This window comes from Chelonia mydas, chromosome 27 (assembly GCF_015237465.2).
Source record: "Chelonia mydas isolate rCheMyd1 chromosome 27, rCheMyd1.pri.v2, whole genome shotgun sequence".
NCBI classification, from domain to species: Eukaryota; Metazoa; Chordata; order Testudines; family Cheloniidae; genus Chelonia; species Chelonia mydas.
This window is the reverse complement of record NC_057860.1, coordinates 15,885,157-15,911,475: the sequence shown is the minus strand read 5'-3', so window position 1 is coordinate 15,911,475 and position 26,319 is coordinate 15,885,157. Positions and strand designations below refer to the sequence as shown.

Genomic DNA, 26,319 nt, shown 5'->3' with positions numbered 1-26,319 from the left:
GGAAGTTTCACTGATCTGTTCCTTACAGGTGTTTTCCCCATTACCCTTTTTACAGGGGAGTTAATTTCAGGTTCCCTTCTCCCCATAGGCTAATAGTCTGAGACCACTATCTCTTCGCTCTCAGTAGACTTGTGCTAAACATTTTGAGAGACTTTTTCAAATGTCTTAATTTACTGTGGGGCAGAGGAGGTTTCATGCATGTCCTGTGCTAAACGACTTATCTCCAGCTTCAAACACAAACCCCGGGAAGCCTCCAGTTTGGAAGCTTTGCTACAGTAGGAAAGAATTATCCCTACAGGGAATGTTGAAGGGTTTGACAATTTTGCGGTTCCAGCATGAAGTGCCTGAACTCCGGAGTCAGAAAGTGTGGGGCTCCTTTGAAAAAATATAATCTTCTCTGACAATTTTGCATAGGGGCTGGCAACTCGTCAAGCTGGGTGTGCTACCCAGCGCACAGAGACACACTGTGCTAGCTCTCCTCGAGCCAGAGCCGTGGCAGTGCGAGCAGCAGGAGGTGCTAGCCACACTGAGCATGTGGCCCTCACAGACCCCGGCATGGCCTCTGGGTAGCTAGCCCATTCCATCACTAGCACTCCCCCAGCTACACTTTATTTTTAGAGCATTAGCTGGATAGGAGCTAGCGTGAGTGTGTCTCCTCCAGCTGGGAATCACACACCCAGCTCAGAGAGTAGATGGAGCCACAGAGAGACCAGCAGTAGCATTGCCCTGTCTGAGGCTACCTGAGTAGGATCAAACCCAACTTAGACCTGCTGAGCAGGTCCCCACTGATCTCATGCAGAGTTAATACACCTGTGGGGTTCTCACCATTGAAACATGGCACTCTATCCCCAAAGCATGGCACTGGAGGTCCCCTCCCAGGCAGAGGACATTAAGCAAACTGACTTGTGGCATCAGGCAGAGGAACCACTTTGTCCCTCCTCTTACCCTGCACCTGTGGCCCTGAATGTGACAGAGACCCCCCACCCCCTGGGCTACCCCTATCACTAGCCCACCCAAGCCAAGCAGCATAGCTGTCCTGCACCCAAGCCCTTCAGAGTGCCTCACCTGCTGCCCTGCAACAGCACTGGGGCTCAGCAAGGCCTGTGAGTTGCACTTCCTCCCAAGGCGTGCTGGCCCTGCACTATTCCTGCTGGGGAGCAGTGAGGGCCCAGCACCGTCCCCAGGGCACTCTCTGAATCGGCTTTAGACTGCAGAACTGCTCAGCAGCCCCTTCCAGGAGAAGATCACCACTGTACCGGGTGCTGCACAAACACACAGGATGAGGTGGTTTCTGCCCCAGAGAATTCAGAGTCTGACCTCTGGGTAAAAGTAACTGTTGGTTTGCACTCTAGTGCAGGGATGAGCAAACTACGGCTCTGGCTGGGGTGCAGGATCGGGGGCCGCACCATGCGGCTCCTGGAAGCGTTTGCATGGCCCCACTCCAGCTCCTACACGCTCCAGTGGGAGCTGCAGGGGCGGTGCCTGCGGATGGGGCAGAGTGCAGAGCCGCCTGGCCGTGCCTGTGCATAGGAGCTGGAGAAGGGACATGCCACTGCTTCTGGGAGCTGCTTGAGGTAAGCACTGCTTGGAGCCTGCACCCCCTGAGCCTCTCCCCACACCCCAACCCCCTGCCCGAGCCCTGATCCCCTTCCCGCTCTCCAAACCCCTCAATCCCAGCCCGGAGCACCCTCCTACACCCCAAACTCCTCATCCCCAGCCCCACTCCAGAGCCTGCACCCCTTCCAACCCCAATTTTATAAGCATTCATGGCCCGCATACAATTTCTATTCCCCAATGTGGCCCTTGTGCCAAAAAGTTTGCCCACCCCTGCTCTACCGGGTGACATGAACGTTAATATGAATTGAGAAGAGGGAACTGGGTTTGTGCAGTGTGACTCAGGTATGCATTCAGAATGAGAGAGAGGACTCGCTGTACGTGCTCTGCCTTTTGGGACTTCCCAACCCCCCAGCAAAGGAGAAGAATGACATGGCATCCCCTCCTCATCATCCCAAAGGTTACTTGGATAAAGTTTGGTGTGTAAGTGAGGAGTATGCATGGTTACAGGGCTCCTCAGACAATCTGTCCTCTTCAGTCTTTATTTCTGGGACTCACTGGACACAAAGAAAACCCTTCACAGGGACATCCCACAATCCCCAGAAAAAGTCTGAAAAAGCAACCCCAAGCCTTCTTCTGGAAAGCTGCACTCAGCTCGTTAAAGCAGCTCCTGTTACAAGCCCTGATATCCATCCCGCCCAGCCTGGAGCTTGACAAGGGAGATGTTGACTTTCAGGAGGTTAAAGGTGGCTGCCCCCTCTAACAAATGGGCTCTCGCAGGAGGGGAGGACTGTTGTTTTTTCTTGTTTCAGGGAGCAAAGTGTCAGGAAGATGTAGAGGGCAAACAGCCCCTGCTGAGCAGCTGACTGACAACACCAGCTGCAGAGGGTGCCGGGGTGATGTCGGGCCAGTGGTTCTCACCACTGGGAAATGCAGGCTGCCCCCTCCTCACACAGCTAAAGCTAGAGGAAGAATAGGGAGGGCTCCATCCAGAAAACTGAATCCAAGTGATTTAGCTGACGGTGTTGTGTGACTTGCAGGAACCGCGTCTTCACCTGCATGTAGCCCCCCAAACTCAGCATCATGCAGATGGCAGAACGACAATCTAAACCTACTCCTCGGGGAATGGAGCCCCTAGAATCCTGGGGTTAGAGTGATCCACAGCTAGGACTATCTGCCCCCGTGTAACAGTACAGATCCCCTTCCACCTATAGACCCCAACGAGCATCCCATAGGCACTGTTCCCTCTAAACTGTGCACGTGTGCGCACGCACACAGATCCTAAACCCTGCGCACACGGCGAAACACCGCGCACACAAAAATTTGCACAGAAGCACAACAATTTGCACAGAAGAAATTTTTTACGCACACGGCCTGTCAAAAATTAGAGGGAACATTGCCCACAGGTGGGTGAGTGTTACACTGATCACAGGGAATATAAGTGACTAGCTCAAGGTCACACAGGGAATCAAGGACAGCATCTGGGTTAGAGCCCTGGGCACCTGGCTCAGTCAACTAGACCAATCCAACTAACCATCAAGTTTTCTCTTCTCTCTCCTTTGCTGAAACCAGGAATTATGGGGTGAAATCCTGACCATGACTGAAGTCAAGGGCAAAATTCCCATTGACATCAGGTTTCATACAAAGTGTTTTGGGTGATGGTGGAAAGCTAAGGCAAAAGGGTGATGGGTTTGCCTTTCTTTTTGAGCTGGGCCCTTAGGAAAAAGGCTTCAACAAACAGCTGAGGCCTTCAGTGCCACGGATCCAGGAGCCCCAGAGGGCACCTTGCATTTGCTCTCTCCCCAGAAAAGAGCACATTAGAAAAATGGACGGTTTCAGAGTAACAGCCGTGTTAGTCTGTATCCGCAAAAAGAAAAGGAGGACTTGTGGCACCTTAGAGACTAACAAATTTATTTGAGCATAAGCTTTCGTGAGCTACAGCTCACTTCATCGGATGCATTCAGTGGAGACAACCAAATAGAAAATCAGCTCCATATTCCAGATCAGAACCTGCACCATGGCCAAGACACGATCAATCGATCGCTCCAGTGACCAATAGCACTGGAGATGTATCCACTTGAGGCCACACGGCAGTTTTCATTGCTGCTTCCTTCGTGACTGTCCCACTGTCAATAGCACTTTGCCTGTGACCACCTGTTGATGTGGGTGGCGCTGCCATGCGTGCATCACTTATCTATCAATTTATTCTGAGAGGAAAGATGGTCCAGTTGTTGGGGCACTAGGCTAGGACTTGGGAGACCTAAAGTTCTATTCCCTTCTCTGCCCTAGACTTCCTCTGTGATCCTGGCCTAGTCTTTGTGCCTCAGTTCCCTTAAAAACAGGGATGCAATGTCTATACCTTCTGGGGGGAGAGCAGTTGTGAGAATAAATATATTAAAGATTGTGGGGCACTCATACTGCAGTAATGATAACTACCTTAGATAAGAACCATAAACACATTTTGAGTTATACTTATAGAACTTAGGCCTCTCAGCTCAACAGAAAGAGCTTTAAGGGACACTAGCATACCTGTTACATGCAGTGTCTTTCTTATCGCCACACAGGAAAGCTCTGAGAACCTAAACATAGTCTTCGCATTTGTGCTTCATGCTGCACAGCGGTCCCTGTGGACTCTGCAAACTCCATGGACTATCATGTTTAACAGTTAAAGGATTCATAAATTCAGTCTTGGCACCAGCTTTCCAAGACTAAGCATGATTTTGCTTTGAACTCACTGACGGGAGGAAAAAGCATGTAGTAAAGTTCAGCTAGAACTGAGCTACAATACAGCAAGAGATGCCCTTAGTAAGAATAGCTCTTCTTAAAGGATGAATCAGTGACCAGATATTTAGTATCTTAAAGGTCAAGGGTCACATGAAAATAGAGTGAGATTTGATGCTATTCCTTATTGATTGGAAAGCCCAGCATTCTTCACTAGACCAGCCTGGGGTTCTTTGGAATAGGCCCACTACTGAAGAACTAGGAGAAACCAGAGTGAACACGCATTTTCCCTTTCCTCTGATTCCTTAAAATAATTCCCACTCCATATGCAATTCAGAGGGCCAGAAAAGGTCTCAGCACCACGTAGGAAGAAGTGATGCTATAACATATTTGGCAATTACCGGTAATATGTGCGTTCATGTCTGCAATCAAACTGCAGTCAAATGAACCTGAAGATAGAGCTTCCTCATTTAATTTCATCCTTATCACCTGACTCTGGCTCTTTGATGTCAGGGGTGGGGGAAGAGACTGAGCTCCCAGGCAATGAAGGCAGAAATCATCTCACCAGGGTTTCAGCATTATTAGAAATAATAGTTCAGAGGGAGCAGCCTCTGTTTTCTTGTTTTCTGGATGTTTTCTGAACCTAGACTGTCATTTTGATTCACGGCAATATTCCAGATGGCACCAGCCTTCCAGCTCTGAATTGCTGGGAGAATAATCTGCTTTCCATGTGTTCAAAGCACTATCTAGCCAAGAAATTATAGCATCCTTTCAAAAGAAAACTTCCATAAATGAAAGAGTTTTTAATTGGCTCCCAGTTTTCATGTACAAATGGTAACTGTGCAGTTATATTTCTACACCTACAAATTTTGGTTTCTTCACATGCCCATAGCTGTCCACCAAAAATTGTATCTTAAAATTTGTAGGGAGTGTTTTGAAAATGTGGCTCCAAATTTGTTTGTTGATTAAAATTTCATGGTTCACCTATCCCAATAAGCCCCCTTAAGATATTTACACAAGGATCTTAGAGACAAGCTACAAATGCCATCTCAAAAAGCAAATGCACTACAAAAAACAACTTAAAATGTTAAAGAATCTCAGAACATGACATCCAGACATTCCAATCACTGCTTCTAATTTCTGAACCTACAGTCATAAGAATCAGCATCAAGTTGGTATACGTTGGTAAAAACCACTTCCTCAGAAAATAAATTATTTATTTATATAGGTAAGCATGGACCTTCACAGATATGTAATGACAAGGTCACTGTCCAGAGGAGCTTACATCCAAATACAGAAAACACAACATGGGAATGGGATGCAACATAAAAGCAAAGAGATTGAGAAACTGTGTTTGACATCATCTTGCTAGTTCCAAGATGCTGGAGGAGTGGAGATTTAAAATGCTTGTTTATTTTGCTATCTGTAGTACTAAATCACTAACTAATGTGAGCCCTGGTTGAGATATGGCCAGAAAAATCAGACCTGTAATCAGTTTGCATTGTCTGCTTGACGTGACTTACAGGTCTTCAAACGTTATTATTAATTATTCATATTGTAATAGTTCATAGAGGCCCCAAACAAAGGCAAGGCCCCATTGTGCAGGTACACAGTGAGAGAACTGCCCTGGAGAACTTACAGTCTAGATAGGCAAGACGACAAAGGGTATGCCTGCTGCAGTAAAACTCCATGGGTGGCCCGTGTCAGCTGACTCGGGCTCATGGGGCTCGTGCTGCAGGGCTATACAATTGCAGCCTAGATGTTCAGGCTCAGGCTGGAGCCTGGGCTCTGGGACTCTTCTCCCTTGGGGGTTCCCAGAGCCCAGGCTCCAGTTCAAGCTCAAATGTCTACCCTGCAATTGTATAGCCCCGCAGCTGAAGCCCCATGAGCCCAAGGCAGCTGACACAGACTGGCCACAGGTGTTTTATTGCAGTGCAGACAAACCCAAAATGTCTAACATCTTTTCTTGCAACAAGCCATATATAGTGTAAGCACCTTAGTGTTGAATTTCAATGCATTAACTGCAGCAAAATTATGTTTCTGAAGAAAGTCCAGGAGCCCAGTGGGTAAGTGATAATATTCTTCCATGATGCATCATCCCAGCTATGTACAGTAGAACATCAGTGTTCCGTATCACAAGCTGGCCAGAGATCATGTAACTCTGGTGCTAAACTCTCCAGGTCATATTCACCAAGGGATTGGGTTCCAAAAGGAATCGCTAAGGACTTCAGTATTCTGTGGTCTATCAGTAAAGGAAAAGCCATGTTATATGCCATTATCTAGGGTGTATGTCTTTCACCTTCCTGAGTGACATGTTAAAGGCAACAGAATACTACCACTTTTCTCTGAAGTCCCATTTGAAAACAAGCACCTGCTAAATGTTATTTCTTCCTGAAAGTCACTTACATTTTAGACTAACAATATAGCAAGGCCTTATGAAACCAGTGTGGGAGATGACTGCTGGCAGACTATGGAAATATTATATATGTAACTATACAGAATAGAAAGTGCTAGAGTTTACAGCCCTGAGACAAGTTACAGTACCGTTAGCATAACTCTCCAGAAGGGCATGTTCTGACTATTCTCTGCCACCACTTCTCTTTGGGAAAGAGATGGAGAGCAGATTCCCTGCTAATATCCTTTCAACTGTGATGGCTTTAAGGTCTGAGAATCTGTTTTCTGTTAACAAAAACTATAAAACTTTCAACAAAAGATGAAAAATGTGTCTCCCATTGGCATGAAAACCAGAGACTTCTTTGGAGAAAAGTATCATTTTGACAATCCTCTGGAAAGTGGGACACAAAAAGGGATGATTCTTTGCCATTGGCAGCAGAAACCACATATCAGCAAATCCCTCTTTGTAAAAAGTCAACATAAGTCACTCACACAACCTTAGATAAAAATATCAGGTTTAATTTTTTTTACCTTATGATTGGCCCTTAAATCAAATGCAATCAGTGAAGTTCTCTCTTGCTTTTATTTCCCCTGTTTTAGTCCCTGGAATTTGACATCTGTTGAATTCTGGATCTGGTTTAGGGCTTTTTCCAAATCCAAGACTTGGGGAATTTTGTTAACAGTGCAATAAAAATAACTTCATAGTGTTGCAGGGAAACATTAAAGCCTTTTTGTGTGCTGCTCTCTCCCTTTATAAAAAAATACAGACAATGTTTCTTTAAAAGTCTCCATCTGCAAATCCCATTAGATGTGCATATAAGGTTTCGGATGATTAATAGTTGCCTGCTTTGCTTTGGTTGGAGGGGCTGAGTGTATGCAGGTTAACCCCTCCCTCCCCTCTCTCACATTTCACTTCACAAACTTGTCACTTGCTGCCCGGCACTGTATTTAAAAAGTGTTTCACCCATGTCCAGCGTTTCACAGGGAGGCAGCTGCAGGCCTTGGGAAACCGTTCGGCCCAACTGCTGCATAGATCTGGTTGGGGTTTTCCAGCTGGGACTATGCGGAAGTTTAGTCAAGCTTCCAAACTAACAAATTTGCAATAGAACAAACTAACCATTTTTTAGGGGAGGCGGCGGGGGAGATCCAATTCTGTTTTTCCATATAAGTTTGGAGCTGTTTTTTCCCCTCTTTTGTATCCTTGAAGCCTGAGCCAAATCCAGTTACGAATCTCGGAGCACGGACAGCATAGAGCCAGGAATGGATCCCTCCGTGAGTAGCTGTATGCGAAGTCCCCGTCCCACTACCCCACTCTGGGGGTGCCTGCGGAATGCCCATTCGGAGCTCAGCACAGCAGCGCATCATTACCCACAAGCACCATTCTCATTCCATCAAAAACCAGACTTTGCTGCATATTCCGATTTCTCAGCCTCTTGTTTGGCCACTGCCCCCCACAGCTTCCCCCGAGAGGAACGCATGTTCGCAGAGCAGCATGCTTCTTTCCAGCATTCTGAATGGCACTTTGCAGCATCTGAGGCCAGAAGGCGGCTAAATCCAGGACTGGCCTTGGCTTCTGGGGAGCTAGAAAGCAGCAGCCCAAACCTAGTGGCTGCTGCAGGGGGCGTGAATGAAGATTATGGGGTACCAGGAAACACTACAAATGAAACTGAGAAAAAGTCATCCAAAAGGAAAAAGGAAACCTCAGGTAGGTGGCATGTCACCAGGGATCTGGGGTAGCAAAGTTCGCAGAGTCAGAACATCTGTGAGGTTCTATAGCAGAGATTAGGAAAGGAAACCAGTGAGAATTACACTTCAGAATTCTTGACTAGGGAAAAGTGTAGCTGGCAACATAGAGCACTACTGCTGAACTAGAGTGCTTTCTGTTTGCTGCTCCCTTGTGTTCATGTTTGCTTTTCCAAATCTTGGGCCTGAACTAGCTACCTCCCAGCATGGTCACAATGCAGCCGTGGTATCCCATATATTGGGACCACAGGCCTCGAATAAGGAGCAGATACATTGCGTGGCTGCCATTTGCACAAGTGTGAAATGATGGGGGTCAAAGAACAGGCAGCCTGTGGGAGCGTGTTAGAAATGGGGAAAAGCAAAACAGGCTCCGGGCTAGTTACTGTCGCTAAGATTAAAGGATTAGAAAAGGATCGAGACACTCAAGAGTAACACAAAATTCACTGGGAATAAATCACTGTCAGATCTCACACCCCAAGCCATAAAGAAGCAGACATCAGGAAAGCTGTGGATCATTGGATTGCTAAATGCATTCTCCTGCAGCAGTGGGTCCTGTACCATGAGGGCTAGCTCCAAGGGGGACACTCATTCTGCCCTTTAACTAGACATCAGGTAGCATCTATATTGCTAGGTGCTGAGAATCTAACAGGAAAATTATGTCACTAATTTTACAAATTATTTGAGAGCTGAATAGCATCGACTTGTCTCTCCATTTTCATTGCTAATGCACCTACCACTGCAGAATCTAGGCTCTGACCTCTGCTATCTGGAGCTGCCCATTGTAGGAAGCTATGTTGTATCGCAATGCAGGTTAAATGCAGCCAAAGAGAGAAGGTAGTTTTCAGCTGTCTGCAGTCGAAGATGCCTCCTCCCCTCCCCTTTGATACACATTCCACCTTTGTGTCAGTTTAGCTGAGCGTTTAATACTTTCAATTCAAATCCAAAATCAGTGGTCGAGTTGGTATTAATGACTTGTCCATTAGACATAACCAGGACATGTTGTTTTCAGCTGTAAGGAGAACAGTGAAGATGGGTTTAATTGTGTTGTTGTAACTTGCAAAATGAAAAACTTCCACCTCTTAGTTTTCAAGGATCTCACGGATACTTTGCTGTAGACTGGCTGCTGCTGTCAGTGTGAAATACAGACATGGAGAGACCGGTAGTTTCTCTTAAGGAAGCTATCGAGTTAGGTATTTATTATGAGTCCCCTCACTGAAGTATTTGTGCCCACCATAAACATTGATGCATTTATTCTCCCAGCACCGTTGGGAGATAGGGAAATATCATCCCCAATTTACAGATCAGGAACCGAGGCCCAGAGAGATTAAATGATTTGCCCAAAGTCACATGAGCTGTCTGGGCAGAGCCAGGCATTCAATCCAGATCTCCTGACTTTCTGCCCAACACCTTAACTCCAAGACCATCCTCTCTCTCTCTCTCTCTCTCTCTCTCTCTCCCCTTCTGTCAGTGCCATTGTTAGACCTAATCTCTGCTCGGGAGAGTTTCCCATTTCAGTCCCCTCCAGACATTGGCAGGCTGTCAGTGAGTATCTGAAACAGATAATAACCCAAACCTGAGTCACAGACTCTAAATTACTCCCTTAGAAATTTTATAGTCTCTAGAAACCCAACTTGATAGAAATTTTGGCCATCCAAACCCATAAAGGATTTTCAGGCAACAAACAGCCATAAAAATAATAAAAAGAACAATTTTTCCAGAACAGAATAACAATATTGCAAGTCATTAAGGTTTTGGTTTTTTTAAAGAATTTATGGGATTAAGAAGTAGCTGGGACATCTCACTACATTCCAATTAATGGATATCTTTATTCTTAATAGTTTAATGGGATTCCAATCATGTCCTCATGTGTTAAACAGATGACAAATAGTCCCTGATACTCTCCACCCTCTGATTGCTGTGAGCACCTTGCCACTCTCTCCTCCCGCTTGCTGCCAACCCTGTAACCCTGTAAGAGGAGCTGTAACCAACACTGCTACACATGACATCACTGAAATATAAAATGATTCTCTACCCTCTGGCCAACTGTTTTAATTATTCCTCCTTCTCTAGTTTAACACCTTGCACAGACAGTGTCCCAAAGGTGATTCCATTGCTGCTTTCATTTCATTCACTACTGTGCTGATAAAGCAGCAGATAAAATTAACTGTACTGCTCCTTCCCTCCCCTTCCCCTTCCCCAGAATAAATACAATAAAACAAACAGGGAGAAATTCCTATCGCTGTAAACATTCTGGTTTCCTGAAATCTAACGGCAGTTCCTTGAAATGCAGCTGGACACACGTTTATAGTTTGTTATAAGTGGGACACGCTTCCTCTCCCTCTTCCTGAGAATTGGCTTCAGTTTGCTTTAGCAAAATCCAAGTGTCCAAAGACTGCTCTCTTCAGAAGTTAGCAGTTGTTAATAAAGTGAAACAGCAATTTTCTACCACCTTGAGACCTGCTGCAAGATAATACTCTATTATACAGAGCTATGTGATGGTGTCTTACCAGCTACTGTCTTTGCTGTACTGTAACACAGCCACAGAATTTCAATTATTTGTTTTGGTGCCAGATCCTGTAATTCTTTCTTGGTCCATATTCAGCAGAGGATATATAATAGGGACTTCGGGATTGGGCTCTTTGCTAGTATAGTGCTCCCCAAAAAGTCCAAAACAAGTTTAACTCTGTGATAAACAGGGAGACTTATAGTGTTCTCTCAGTGTAAAAGAAAGATTGACCATTCTGCTTAATCCATGAAAAACAGTGCTGTAATATTAAACATATTTATGTAACTGCCTAGTATGGGCAGTAGCAGTCACAGCAATATTAATATGTGCATGTACATACCTTACACACACACACACACACACACACACACCTTTTCTACTGACTTTTATTAGTAAGAGGCTCTGGTCTGCCCTGACTGACAACTTAGGTATGTCCAAGAAAGTAAAGGCAGAAGATGGGCTAGAATTGGTTTTCACACCTATCATTGCAGTAGTTCTCCTGTACATCAGTCCTAACATTTTCAATTATTGTCTTTATAGATTTCTTGAGGTTTTCAATATTGTGCAACCGTACCCATCACATATAAAAACAGCTCTAACATGATGCCTTGCAATGACCAATATTACAAAAGCCAAGGAGTTTTATAATGACTTGTAACTTATAGTATTCTATGTTTTCCATATGATAAAGTGACTGTTACCAAGTAAACAAACAATGCCACAGGCACTTAACCAAGCTCTTAAATAAAACGACAAATGGTCTGAGTGTCAGAGTGACTAACAAACCCCTGCAGGCACTGACTGTGTGAGACATATATGGGACCCTGCGCAAGCTTTGAACAGACCTTCTGTAATCTCATTTTAGACTTTCTGTGTGAAGCATTTTCCAGATGACCACAGCACAGAAGACATGTCCAGCCTCTCCATGTGTATCCACACACATTTACAAATAAAATACAGAATCCTGGCAGAAACCCAACTCACTCAGATGGACAGTTTGGATATTTCAGTTTTCTACCATTCAACAAACTAGAAAACCGTGTAGTAAGAACACGTCACACTAGAACATAGGAAACAGTACATAAAATTTGGTTATTCTGTTTATCTATCAGCAATTACAAAATATTTATCCACTGGTAAGCACTATTGAATTTGGGGGAGTTGCACTGATGTAACTGATAGCAGAATTTGGTCCATTATCTTTATATAAATGAAAACATGCAGAATTTAAATGGGGATGTAGCAGAAATGAGATCTGACTACAGTGTGTAAGGATTCATTTACAACATTTTACATTCATACGGTGCCTTTTATCCTAGGAAAAGCCTAAAATATATTACGAAATTTTCAAAGGACAGTGTCAGATCACTTTAGATGCAAAACATAAGGTTTTATAAATCCAAGGATCAATGAAAATAGCCCTATAATTTTAATACCCAATTAAAATAATCTTAAATTTGGATTTAAGCACTCCCCTGGCTGTGTTTGCAACCTAGACATTAGACTAGTGTGCTGGTGCATTAGAACCAGAAAGTGAAAGTGGTCAGAAATAGTCTATAAATAAAGCAAACTGACCAGCCTGAGTTTCTAAACTCAGTGAAGTGTGCCAAGTAAAGGATCAGCAATAACAGTGAGAAGTACATTCAATTTTAAAAATCCTTCTTATCTTAATAATATAATAACACAGGTAAGGAAATCTACCTAAAAATATGTGACTTGCCCAACTGTCCCTTGAACAAACTGCTAATTAAACTTTGTATAATGAACTGAGAAGGCACATGGTATAATGGATAGTACTCTAGATAGGGACTCATGAGGCTTGGGTTCTATTCCTGCTTCTATAGCTGAACCACTACTGTGTGACTTGGGTAAGCCACTTCTCTGCTCTGTACCTGTTTTCCCTTTTCTATTTAGCATGTAAACTCTCTGGGGCAGGCCTGGACTCTCACTATGCGCACATACAGTACTGAGCACAGTGGGGCCCAGATCTTTGTTGGGGCTTCTATATGCAATACAAATAGTAAATAAGAACATGTATACTGCAGGATACCTACAAGAAGATGAAATAAGTGCTTGGCCTATTTCTCTGATATTTATTTTTACATTTGAAAGAACATACACTGCCTTGTCCTGTTGCCTAAGTAAAATATTAACTCTATTTACAGACCTCCATCAAATTTCTAACAAGATCTCCCATGAGAGCGTTTACTAGTCATACCACTGATTGCAGAGAAACATGGAGGTTTTTCTATGGTTGACCTGCATTTGCAGTCACGGTGCCCTAAAAAGCATGTAGGTTCTAATGTGCTTGTTAGCAGCTGCTGAAGTCAGAATTAGTGACAACCTGAGATGCAAATAAAAAGCCAGAGGGCAAGGGCAGTGGAAAGGTTGGTGAATTAGTGGCAGGTGTTTCACTTCCATATCTGTGATTAAGACTTGACCAAACAGAGACATGAAGATTCAAACATTCTGGGTGAAATGTGCTGCAATAATTAGGCTGAATTTTGACTGATTTGTGAATGACACATGAGAGGTACCAGATGTGTGTGACAAGACAGAACAATCAGAATCCTGTGTGTGTTGAGATGAAGACACAGCACTCTGGGACAATACAATGAGCTTTTCACTTAATGCAGCCCATTTTTGCAGCTTATTAATAAATAATAATACACATGTTGGATAGCTAGAATGCCTTTTACCAAGGATCTCAAAGCACTTAGCAAGTTTCAGCTACATAAATCAATTATGAGCTATTACTGTGAAACACCTCTTCAAACTGCCCCATAAGCCATAGAGGTCTTCTCCTCCACAAGCCCTCAGACGTGCTGAAATATTAAAATAATTAAGATTAAATTCAACATATCAGGAAAAAAAGACAGAAGACCTAACATAATGCTGCTGAATTCATTCACACTACACATTCCCTGCCTCCTTATTCCCCTTCCTTTGTGAACTGCCTGTATAAATTTCTATTTTAGGGTCTTTGGGGCAGGTACCTTATTTGTTTCAGCTGTTTTTAAATTATCCAGCATGCTGAAGGTGCTATACGAACAGCAAATAAATAATATAAAAACTGTCGCAAGGATCCACCTTGCTCTGCTTGCAGCAAACAAATGCTGAAGCTGCAGAAGTCTCTGTATGAGATCTTTCTTATTTTTTGTAATATGTTTGTAAGTCTCAGTTCCAAATTTCAGTACATCCTGCCTGCACTTATCAGAGTGTCACTGACCTGAACCTGCATTAGGGAAGAAAAAAATGACTATCCCTTCACCTTTTCTGCATCTCTTTCTTTAGACCTGGGCTGTGTAACACATGAAAAGATTACTGTTGCTACTGTCTAGTCTTTTCCGTACACTTGTCTTTTCATAAGAAAGTGTAAAATGCTGAGTTTAACTGGATTTTTCTGCAGGCATCCACCTGTTGACACAAGTACAGTTAAGGCAGGAAGAAAACATATCAAAAGCCATCAGGTAGCATGCTTAATTGCCCCAGCCCTGTGCTGGCTTGGGATGTTCTTTTACTTTAGCAATTAGACTGTTCTAAACTGTGCTAGCAGAGATAATGCTAAATCAAGCTAAACAACTAAGTGTTGTCAGAATCCAGGAAGACTCAGTGGTTTGGAAATTATGATTAACTTAATTGTAATGAAACAGCTACAGAAACTCTCTTCCTGCTCTGGATGACCTCAGAGGGACCAAAGGAATACTGGTTCCCTAGATTATGTGGACTTTAAATGTTGATCATGTTATCCTTGAGTAGAGCTACATCTGAAATAGTTTGACAGGTAAAATACCTCCCTGAGGTGCATGCTGATAAGAACTTCTAGTTACTATAGGAACAGATGTCAAATGAGCCAGTGATCTATGAAATCATTTCACCTGGACAACATGAATGCATATGGTGAAAGCCACACACACACATATCCTGTTAGCTGAGATTTTGGAATCCTGTGACTTGTTCCATAACAGCAAATCTTTCAGCATCTTGCTATTTTAACTAGCTAGAATAAATATGCCCTGAAAGCCTTTAGCATGAGAAAACATTACTTCAAAGACATTATGCAGATACTCCAATGTTTTTGTAACCCCTTTATTAATTGGGAGGAAAAAAACTACAGAAATTTTTAAAATGTCAATAATTAAAACTTCAGGTGCATAGCGACTGGCTATGAAACCCCATGCACATCTAGCAACCAAATGTGTCCTTGTACATGCACTCCCAACTGACCTTCATGCTTCAGTGCTTAAGCCAATCTCTAACTATTAGGGGGTTAAGATGAGGCCCCTTCATGGGGGGGCAGTTTATCCTACATATGCCTACTGGGAAGTTTCTTGCACCTTGTTCTGAAACGGTCATAGCCAGGACCTCACACTAGGCTCTGATCCAACATGACAATTACTATGACCTGTGCATGTTTCCTTTCGGCTTCTCAATTCAGAGTTCGAGTCCCAAATTCAAGGCGACTCTCCCGTAAAGTCGCAGCTGTTACAGCCCTGATGCCTCAGCTGTTACAAAATGCTACATGCAGCTTTTTTGTACAGATGGTTGTTCACACCAGCTGTACCCCGAAATGTGCAGCAGAAATCAATGCTGGATAACAGCAGAGAGAGAGGCAGGCTATGAGTTATGGGTGAGAGAGAAGCTGTCTGGAAATATTTGTAGAGAAATTGTTCTGTGTCTAACTGCTCAGTGTGGCTGAAGCGGGCAGAGGGTGAAGCCAGGTGAGCATTGTTGCTGCGTCACTGCTCGCACAGACGTGTTCTCTCGCCTTTCTTCTCATTGGGGGGCAGATTCTGATCTCAATCACACTGGTGTAAATCCAGAGTAAATCCCCTGACTTTACTGGATTGACTCCAGATTTACACTCTGGCCCATCATCCTTTTATAAATAACTGGTCATCTTTGCCCCTCTACCGCTCTGTGCAAAGGTTGATGCACATCTTGTCTCGGAAATTTTATGGTACAAAGACACAAGTACTTTTTGGCTCCCATGTGTCTTTGCTGCATGACAGCTCCCTTGGGGAAAACTTGTTTAATTAAGCTGCAGATGGAGCGTGGAAGAGATGTGAGATCCAGGAAAGCATGGAGGTCTGAAAATGTTCACAGTCTGTGTGATAAATGCCACCATATCTTCCCCAGTGATACCAGAGGACTTTCTGGGTTGGGATCTTTTTGTGGATTGTGCTGGAGGGAAAAACCTTTCTAAAGCAAGGACTTGCAATATTTCATGTGCATTCTGTATTTTCCACATTCTATGGCCAAAACTCCAAAGAAAAGTAGAGCCAGTTTCCACTTTTGGAAAGGCACAAAAACCACAATCATAATTAAGCAACCAATCCCTTTAGAAGCTCTGTGTGGCACGTGGCCCATGCCACAGGCTCCAAGTTACACAGCCTATTCCGTTCACCAAGGAATCAGCCTGAGGAACAGAGTTAAAATCATTAAAAATGACTGAAATAGTTTCATAACAAAAAAGACCAGTGAAATTGCCTTCTTTAGAAATTATTCACTCACATGAAGCAAACTGGGAAGCTTCAGCTAGTGCAGAACGTTGCTGCTTCCTTGCTTAGACTACACTGGCTACTAATTTGCTTCCAGATGCAATTTGTGTTATTGGCTTCAATCACTACAGCCTTGCATGATTTGGGTTCTGGCTATGTCAGAGATTGCAGTTCTCCTCATGCTGCCCCTAGAGAGCAGACAGCAGCTGGGAATCCCCTGAGCTGGAAGCTCTCAGGAGCTGGTGGCAAGGGCCTCTCCACATGGGGTCCTCAGCTATGAAATTTGCTTCCTCCTGCTGCTCTGTCAACCCCCAAACTTGTTGACCTTTGGGGAATGATGTGAGGCTGGTCTGTTTACTCAGGGAGATGGCAAAGCGGAGGATTTCTGTGAACATAAGAACAGCCATACTGGGTCAGACCAAAGGTCCATCTAGCCCAGTATCCTGTCTTCTGACAGTGGCCAATGCCAGGTGCCCCACAGGGAATGAGCAGAACAAATGATACCAAGTGATCCATTCCCTGTTACTCATTCCAAGCTTCTGGCAAACAGAGGCTAGGGACACCATCCCTGCCCATCCTAGCTCATAGTCATTGATGGACCTATCCTCCATGAATGTATCTAGTTCTTTTTTGAACCCTGTTATAGTTTTGGCCTTCACAACATCCTCTGGCAAGGAGTCCACAGGTTGAGTGTGCATTGTGTGAAGAAATACTTCCTTTTGTTTGTTTTAAACCTGCTGCCTATTAAACCTGTGCAATTGGGTTTGATGCTGGGTGGAATATTTTGGGGTGATTTTTCCTCTTACTTTGTTATTTGGTTGGGAGTGGGGTTAAAGATCAAGCTACAATGAACAGATTGTTACAAATGAAAAACATTTTTTAGAAATGTAGCCAAGGACAATTTCACCAGGTAATGCTGGCAGTTCCTAGCAGAAATTATTGTTAATGAGAGTTGCATGTAATTTCTCCATTTCCGATGGGCAGCACTAAGAGCGAACACATTATAAATCCTAAATTTAAACCTAATGGATTATTCCAGTTGGATTCCTTTGACAAACAAATTGAGCATTTGGTAAATGCTGTTGCATTATACATCCATTGCTTCTGTTATATATATATATTGCTTCTCCAATCTTCTTTTGTGCATCTCCTGGAATAACTCAATAATAGTATTTCTATTCTTGGGGGGAGGGGGGGAGAGAGAACACTTTATACTGCTCTGAAAATAGGTGAACATTAATTAATCCCCAGAATAGCTCCCTTCTTTTTCCAAAATGCTGGCTGCTGCGGAACTCTGGGTTCTCCTTGTCTCCCTTCTGGCTATATAGAAAACTGGAACCCGAAGGGCTTTAGATAAGGAGTTGATGGGGTGGCTAATTCTGAGCAGAGACCTAATGAAATAAGTTTATTCATTTGTATATATTTATTAAGCCTAGCTGGAGCTGATGCACCCCAGTTCATGTTACATTTCAGTGAGGTTCCAAAGCTGCAGTTTTGCACTGCCAGGTTTTTGCCAGCCCTGACATCATCACGTCTTCATGATGACTTTCCTAAATGGTGAAGATATTGACAAAAGGCAGAGCTAGAAGTTGGTTAAAGAACAAAGTTGAGCACTGTGGGGAAAATTTACTGCAAACCCCAAAGTTCAGCAAGGCCCAAATATTCAGGGCAGCTTGGCAAGCTGTATATTGCCTTCCACCGGTGGTCTTACTTCCTCCCCCTCCTCTTCATCCTTCCAACACCGCCAGAGTTTCTGTCTTCCCAATGAAGTAACCAGATGCTCCCTAATGTGTGTCATTTCAGACAGTGATGGAAACACAGTGGAAAATGGCATCATTAAACAATTACAGATTTTTTTTTAAACAAGCCCTTGAGATGAGGCAAAACATTCCACTGGCTACAAAACCTCTTTCACTTCCACTGAAACCAGCCAGCTCACATCTCAGTGCTAGAACTTGTAGAAATAGTTCCTGACACAAAAGCATGGACTTTGCCTTTCGCACTGAAGCAGAGGAGCTGTGTCCCTCTGTTGCTTAGAAACATACAATAATCATTCATTTAAAATAAACTGATCTTACTTTGCATGTGGCTATGGTCATTGTCAGAGCATTTTAAAATGGGGTTTGGACAGCAGCTCTCCAGCTAGGACTTGCAAGACCAGCTTTGGAAATGTTACTTTCCTAGGGGTATATGACAACTAAGCGTACGGTCAGTGAAAAACAGCTCAGGGCAACTCAGTAAGAGCTGAGTAACTCTGAGTAACAGGGAAGGACATGATGCCACCAATGCTCTCACCCCATTCTGCCCATTGCTTTATTCACTCTAATGAGCATTGTTCTGTGCTTACGTTCACAACCCAAACACATTTCCAGGGGAATCTGCAGGCACCAGACCCAACTTGGTTGGGTCTTATAAACCCTGCTCAGAGCCACCAGCTATTCCAAGGTCATTGCCTTGTCAGTACGGGTGGTTACTCAGCACCTTTGCTTCCTCATCCCTCAAAGCTGATCCTAGCCCTAGTGTATGCAAAATGACATACACCAGTAGAGGTCACCACACACCTCATTAAGTGCACTGGCTTTGAGACCAATTCCTAACTAAAATCTGAGGCAACAGCAGTCTAGGTAGGTGATGATGTGTGTATATAAAAAAAGGTAAGTGAAAGGGGAGGCCTGATTGTGCTAGCTAGAAACAAACACAATGCAGCCAAGTGATATGCAAGCTTCCTCCACACAGCTCTGCCAATGCCCCCAGCGTCCCATCAGTTCTGTGCCTGAACTGACAGTCGTGTCCAACTGTGTGACTGATGCTGTGAGGTGGGATGGAATAAGGTCATTAAACAAACTTTCACTTGGGACCTAAACCAGGATTCTATCAGTTCTCTTTGATGCATATAGCTGTATTAACCATTACGACTGCAACTTATACATAAAGTATGCTTGCCTCTTAGAAAACCAGGATTCCAGTAGGAAGCCAGAAGCCAGCAGCAAAGCACGGAAGGAGAGGACAGCTTTCACCAAGGAGCAGCTGCGGGAATTAGAAGCTGAATTTGCTCACCATAATTACTTGACAAGGCTCAGGAGATATGAGATAGCTGTGAATCTGGACCTCACTGAGAGACAGGTACCTCTGGAATATCTGCTTCCTCAGCTGTACCCCCTGACAGGGCTATTCCTGCCTGGACAGAAGGGTGTATGTACAATTTATTCACATTGCACCCGTTTCTACTTTTGCAAATGTGTGTAAATATTTGTACACAACCTGAAAAACTTCACAGCAAATCTGACAAATGCATTTTAACATGGAGATAATTGAGAAGCTGGTTTCTGGTATTTGGTTAAAAATATACATGTTTAAATATAATTTTAAGCTGCAAAAACCATTTCTGAATGACTGGTGTCTAAGTGGTGTCTTCAGAAGACCTATCCCATTCACTGGCCCAAACCAAATGGCTGGTACTTAATAAGAAATGCTGGGCGGCAGCTCCCAGGGTCTGATAACCAGGACTGAGCTGAGCCTTCAAGGTCCACAAACACTGCAGCATCCCAAGGAGCCCAGCAGTAAATGAAAAAAGGGTGCAGAGGATGTTAGATTCTCATCTGATGAGCTGTCTTCTTTCAGGGTAAGGGAATGTTGTGAACTAACTAGGGAGTATAAGAGTGAGGAGAGTGTGGGCTTTATGAGGGTCACTGTGCTCCCAGTTTCCTAGTCTGCTCTTAGGAAGGGTTCTTCTATCGAGGCTTAATAGTTGGGCAATAAAGGAATTAATCAAGTGAAGAAAGGGAAATAGTATACGCTTAGCTGACTCAGATAGGCCTATTAGAAATATGATAGGCAGATGGACAGGTGTATGCATAGAGTACTTCTGGGGGGAATTCTCTGTCACTGCGCGTGCACAGAATTCATGGCCACCACAGATTTCTGTGCTTCTCTGCAGAAAAATGACTTCTGATGGGGAAGCAAAGGAAGCCACAAGAGCAGTAATGCTCCCCCTCCCTGGCAATACAGGCAGGTCGGTTTGGGCACCCAGAGCAGCTGGTAGAGATGTAAATCACTGGGGTGGGGAGGAGCTGGGCAGTCACATGTGTGTGAGACAGAGAGAGACACCCTGTCCCTCTCGCTCGCTATTGTGGCATGCTCAGCGTGGAGGGGCGGGGCTTTGGAGTGTTTCTAAAGCAGTATGGCCTTATAAATGCTTATGGTGCTTTGTTGATTAGAACTGGTCTAAATTTTTGGACTGAAAAAATTTCCTATCAAAATGTGCTCCATGAACTGTTTGCTACTGACCTTTCTGGAGCTGGTCAGTAGCCAGTATAAATCGTGAGTTTGAGTTCCCAGCCCTCAATTGCTCGCTCTTCAATTGCCTATGATGTAACACTGAGCATATGGCTGCATATATTTGTTGCCTCATAACTAGAAATAAAGGGTCAATACTAGCTACATTACTAATAGATAGAGGGGGTTTGGTGATTTCCTCCAATTCTCCCCACTCCCATTCTCCATCCATTGTGTTGTAGTTTAAATAAATTATCAAATTAACTGAAACCAGCTTGACTATATTGTGTTATTTCGACCAAAAATATGTAGAATTTTGCACAATTTTAAAATATTGTATGCAGAATTTTTAATTTTTTGGCACAGAATTTCCCCAGGAGTAATAGAGAGACAAGAGAGACACCTTTTATTGGCCCAACTTCTGTCAGTGAGAGAGACAAGCTTTTGAGCTTACACAGAGCTCTTCTTCAGGTCTTCTTCTTCAGAAGGGCTCTGTGTAAACGCGAGAGCTTGTCTCTCACTGACAATAAAAGCTATGACCTTACCCACCTTGTCTCTCTAGTATCCTGGGACCGACACGGCTAGGACAACACTGCAAAGGTGCATGCAGAGACAGACAATAATTCCTTCCTTTTCTCATCCAGGTTAAAGTGTGGTTTCAAAACCGAAGGATGAAGTGGAAACGTGTGAAGGGTGGGCAGCCAGTGTCCCCTCATGAGCATGACACAGAAGATATGGACTCTGCTGCCTCTCCGAGCTCTGAATAGCTCCTCACCAGTAGTAACGCACTGACAAATGCAGGAAGGGTTGTCAGTCAAAGAACTGACGCCACACAGTTTAGCAGCAGCTGCATCATTAACAGGTGCCCCTCCCTGTTCAAATCATCTCATCCTCCTGTGACTCTGGAAGTGGTGAGCCTTAACATGCCTTGGGGACTGTAAAGGGCACACAAGAAAGTCCAGAGAAGGGTCTGAATAAACTCTCACCACTGCCATCTTGGCAGTGCCAGTATTTCTTCAAAATAATAACTAAGCCCACTGACTATGAAACAAATAAAGCTGACTAGAGCTGGATTTCTAAGAACCAATACTGGTCTTCAAGTCCTCAAAAGACGCAGTTTAGAGGCACCAGTTTAGGGTTCAGTCGGGCAGTAATGTAGCTCCCCAACATATAACCTTATCCAGCATCTCTCTTTGGTCACTGCTATTTGTCAAACTTGAGTATTCCACAGAAGTGCTTTCTTCGTACATCACTCCACAAGTAACGAACATTCTGGTATCTACTGATGTTTCTTCTGTCATCCAAACTGAAAATATAAATGGTTATAAGCAAGTCTGGGGGGCAGTGGGAATGTCAAACAAAAGTGTGTCCCCAAATTCTATATAGGCCTCTGGCCATTGGTTTTGGAAGGGATCATTCTCACAAGGACAAGGGCTCCAATTAGAGCTGAGATGGCAGGCACCTTGCTGATACACCTGTGTGAATGAGATACTGGAGATTTGCTTAATTAATCTTAGTGTAACTGCTGAAATCAGAACATTAAATCTCACAGGGAATATTTTCATAACCACCGCCACCAAGTATCAAACGAAACGTAATGAGGTCATGAATCATCACTGTTCTGCCCTGGACACTGAAATATAGCTGGTTATATCTTCTGAAAGAACTCTGCTCCTTTCTGATGTGTTTGTCACACTTGTTTCTGGAATGCCTCTGGGTATTACCTGCTGTTTCCTTTGTTACAACTCAGGACTATCTGGGTGAGCAGAAAACAGTGTCCTTTGAAATGATTAGTTGAATTTATCAGTCTTAAGTTCTCGTTTCTTTTTCTATTGGGATCAAAACTTTCTTCCAATAGGCATGCAGGTATGTTTATGTGAATTATGTCTGAATATACATGTCCATAATGTTATATGGATAAATATTTACTGTAGATGCACTCAGGGCTGGATTAACTCTCCTGTGGGCCCAGGGCTATTAGATTTTGTGGGGCCCCTGTATACATGTCTTTTCCCTAATTTAAAACAAAATGATCACAATTATGGCATAGAGGCTATTAAGTCTATACTAAACTTGCCTTTTAATCAACATAAAGCCATTCTGTGGTAATATTTCAGTCTTAAAACATGCAGAATATAGTTAAGTTAATTCAAAATAGCCTACTTCTTACCTTAGAACAGCTGTTATATTAGTTTATTTCTGGGAGGGAGTTTGGGTGCAGGAGGGGGCTGGGGTGAGGTGGTGACCTGGGCCAGGGGTGACCTGGGGCAGGGGTGAGGTGCAGCCTCTGGCTGGGAGGCACTTACCACAGGTGGCTCCCAGCCGGTGGCGCAGCAGGGCTCAGGCCCACTCCATTCCCAGAAGCAGCCAGCTGCTGGTACGTCTCTGCACGCTCCTGGGGGGTGGGGGACAGCGTGTCTCTGTGCGCTGCCCATGCCTGCAAGCACCACCCCCACTATGAGGATGGTGGTGGGGGCAGGAGCAGCATGCGGAGCCGCTGCCGCCTCTCTTCCCCCTCTCCCCCTCGTCAGGGGCCGCAGAGACGTGCCAGTAGCCGGCCGCTTCCAGGAGCAGCGTGGGGCCACAGCAGGCAGGCAGCCTGCCTGAGCCCTGCTGTGGCTGGGGCCCCCTTTAGCCCAGTGCCCTGGGCTTCAGCCCCTAAAGCCCCTGCGTTAATCCAGCCCTGCATGCACTCCTAATCAATATTCAAGATCACCAAATTAGTAATTAATCATCTAACGAACTTAGTCCTTTTTTTCTGTTTCCAAACTTTCCACAGGCAGACAAATTTTTGTGAATGTATTCACTGTTTGCAATTGTTTGAACAGTTTATGCAAACAAATTTTAGCCTATGGATGGTTTGCAAACTATTTGCTTTCATTGTTTATGCTGTGTGATTGGTTGCCTATGCTGCATGGTATTGTTTCTGCTTCCTGATTAGATGACAAAACTTTTTAAAACAAAGGAGCCTAGCAAACCACAAGTGAAGAAAAGGAAACACGTAATAATCAATTATCTTGTTTGTGCACATCCTCTTCAGCATGTGAATCCAGGTGTTAGTAGGAAGAACAGCCATTCCCCAAACATCCATGTGAGTAAAAACATGTTCATACAAATGTTCATGGATATTGAATTAAAAGGGGCACAAACACAGGCAAACTGACCAGCTGTCTGGAACTCAAATGAAGGTGCATGAAGATTATTTTGCAGTATTCAGCCAGCTCTATTATCCACCCCATGATATCACAGAGTCTGAGCCAGCCCCAAAGTGACAGGAAGTGAGTAACAGCCCAGCTTCCATTTAGGCATTACAAGAAGTAGCTCCATTTTGAAGAGAGCTCAGCATGGTGGGTACACATTGGCTGCCAAACTCCATTAAAAATCTGGCCACTCATTTAGGTGCTTAAAATAGGAGATGAGCAAGAAATGGACCCTTAGTGACCTTTACTGATCTCAGATCTGCACTGGAGCACTAGTAGCCAGCTGATTTTATGAGATGTGTCTGAGGACAGGATCCAGCCAAAACAATCCATAAACCATGCGGCAATTTGATATCAGTGGAGTTTGTTTAACCTCATTTTAACCAGCAAACACCAGATTCGGAGGGAAGCACAGGACTGCCACCCTCATGCACAATGGTCATGTATCATGACATAGTCCATCTAGCGTGCTCTGGGCTTCCCAGGAGCTTTGAAGAAGGTGCAGTCTCTGGAGGATTGCTGCAGCACTACCCACTTTGCAAGGCCTCCTGGTACAAAGAGAGAGAGTCCTGAAGAAACACAGTTAGGACCTAATTCACTTGAGTTATAAAATATCTGATGCAAGCGTTTTGTGCAAACATGCTGCAAAAGTACCAATATGATTCTAAGCCAGAAACACACTGAAATGATATCACAGTGCTATCATTCCATCTAGAACTGTCTGGAGGTGTTTCTCAGTGGTTTGGGTACCTCCTAATTTAAGACAGTTCTTTGCCAAGTTGCCAACAGGGTACTTTACCTATAAAATGCCCTGAATGTTGACACCCCGTTCCCCCCTTTTATAGTGTAACTAATCCTGTTACAGTTGCCAATAAATTGCTCTGATTTTGTCTCAAGATATTTAAATGCCCTGAACACCCCCAGCTGTCCCAACAATGCCACCTGAAATTGGCCCCTTTTCACCAAAGTTTGGAGTATATCAAATTATAAATAGTTTTAGAAAAAAATATGGTGTCTATTCCTTTTGTTTAATGTATTCTAATGTAATGTTTCCATATTGTAACAGAATCTCTCTCTTTCTTAGAATTATATATGAAATGTTGAGTTTTTAAAGGACTGAAATTCATGTTTAAACATTTGAAGGTAACATCTATTTGCTATCAGATTGTGTCATGCTATTTGCACATACCTGCAAGCCAGTATCATACTGTTTGTATTTTGATGTTACTCTGATGCACTGATAATGACAGACCCTAAATGTTCTAGCAAACTCCAGTCTCTGTTCTTTATTCCCAATGTATAAGCTTTGCAGAAATGGTTGGAAGCCCAGTTTCATATCTGAATTGTCAGTTAAAAAAATTATAGCCATGTTACACTTTGCAAAAGATGTCCAAAAAAATAAATACAAAAGTTAAAGTTACCAAGAGTCTGGGATCCTTTTCCAGAGCTGAGAATTATTGTGTGTACTGAGCAAAATCATCTATTCAGATCCTTTTCTTTTAACATCTCCAACCTTTGTATGACTGATGACAATGCACAAAGTTAAAATGTATATAATGATTTTAAAAATAAAGTAACTTGGTGAGGGAAAAGTTATACACACTATTTTCCTATTCAAACAATAAAGCCCATAAGAGAATATAGGTCTGTATAGAAATTTTAGAGGACATATTTTTATGTTCAAAAATTTTTAAGTCTCTAAAACTTTCCTTTCCATTAATCAAGAGACAAGGTAAATGAGGTAATATCTTTTACTGGACCAAATTCTGTTGGTGAGAGAGGTCCTGAAGAAGAACTCTGTGTAAGCTTGAAAGCTTGTCTCTCCCACCAACAGAAGTTGGTCCAATAAAATATTTTACTTCACCCACCTTGTTTCTCTCATATCCTGGGACCAACATGGCTACACCAAAACTGCATACTTTCCATTATTCATATTTCTATTGTATGCTTGAAAAAGTAAGATTACTGACAACTTCACCGGCTTTCAACAGGTGACAATGAAATGTCACGACAGCTTGGGAGATGTTCAGATAATGGGCAGTAATGGCCTGTAATTCTCAAGAAGTTCATGAAAACCCTTAAAAGCATCAGCTGGAGGCATGAACACATATCCCAGTTCTGTGCTCTCCTCCCAATACGAGGATGTAAGTGGCACACGGCCCTTGTGCTGGCCCTCTGCACAAGGATGAATTTCACCCAGTGAGACAATGAGTGCACACAATCTCAGGATGTTCTTTCCTACTCCATTTTATTGGTGCTAGCACACAATTGCTGTACATCCTGAGCAAAAACAGCTAAAGCATCAGTGAAGCTTCACAGAGCCGACTCCACTGCCCTGAGTGCTGCTGTATTCATGGGCCTTAACCCTGACACGTACACACTAAGCCCCCTGTTTCAGAGGAGTGTTCAAAGTCACTTCTCAGAC

The 26,319-nt window shown here is 43.6% G+C and overlaps 1 protein-coding gene across 1 annotated transcript; it reads left to right on the top strand.

Moving 5' to 3' along the window:
- The first annotated feature begins 7,605 nt into the window (after positions 1–7,605).
- On the top strand, positions 7,606–25,408 carry MEOX1 (mesenchyme homeobox 1). Its single transcript, XM_007054753.4, has 3 exons — positions 7,606–8,374; positions 19,370–19,542; positions 21,339–25,408. The coding sequence occupies exons 1-3, from the start codon at positions 7,930–7,932 to the stop codon at positions 21,459–21,461; spliced, it is 741 nt and encodes a 246-aa protein (XP_007054815.1). The 5' UTR covers positions 7,606–7,929; the 3' UTR covers positions 21,462–25,408.
- Positions 25,409–26,319: the final 911 nt, after the last annotated feature.

Bases quoted from the DNA above. Each gene is read 5' to 3' on its own strand.
- MEOX1 (XM_007054753.4), top strand. From the start codon at position 7,930: ATGGATCCCTCCGTGAGTAGCTGTATGCGAAGTCCCCGTCCCACTACC. The intron at 8,375-19,369 runs GTAGGTGGCATG...CTTGCCTCTTAG, and splicing joins AAGGAAAAAGGAAACCTCAG to AAAACCAGGATTCCAGTAGG. The intron at 19,543-21,338 runs GTACCTCTGGAA...TTTCTCATCCAG, and splicing joins TGGACCTCACTGAGAGACAG to GTTAAAGTGTGGTTTCAAAA.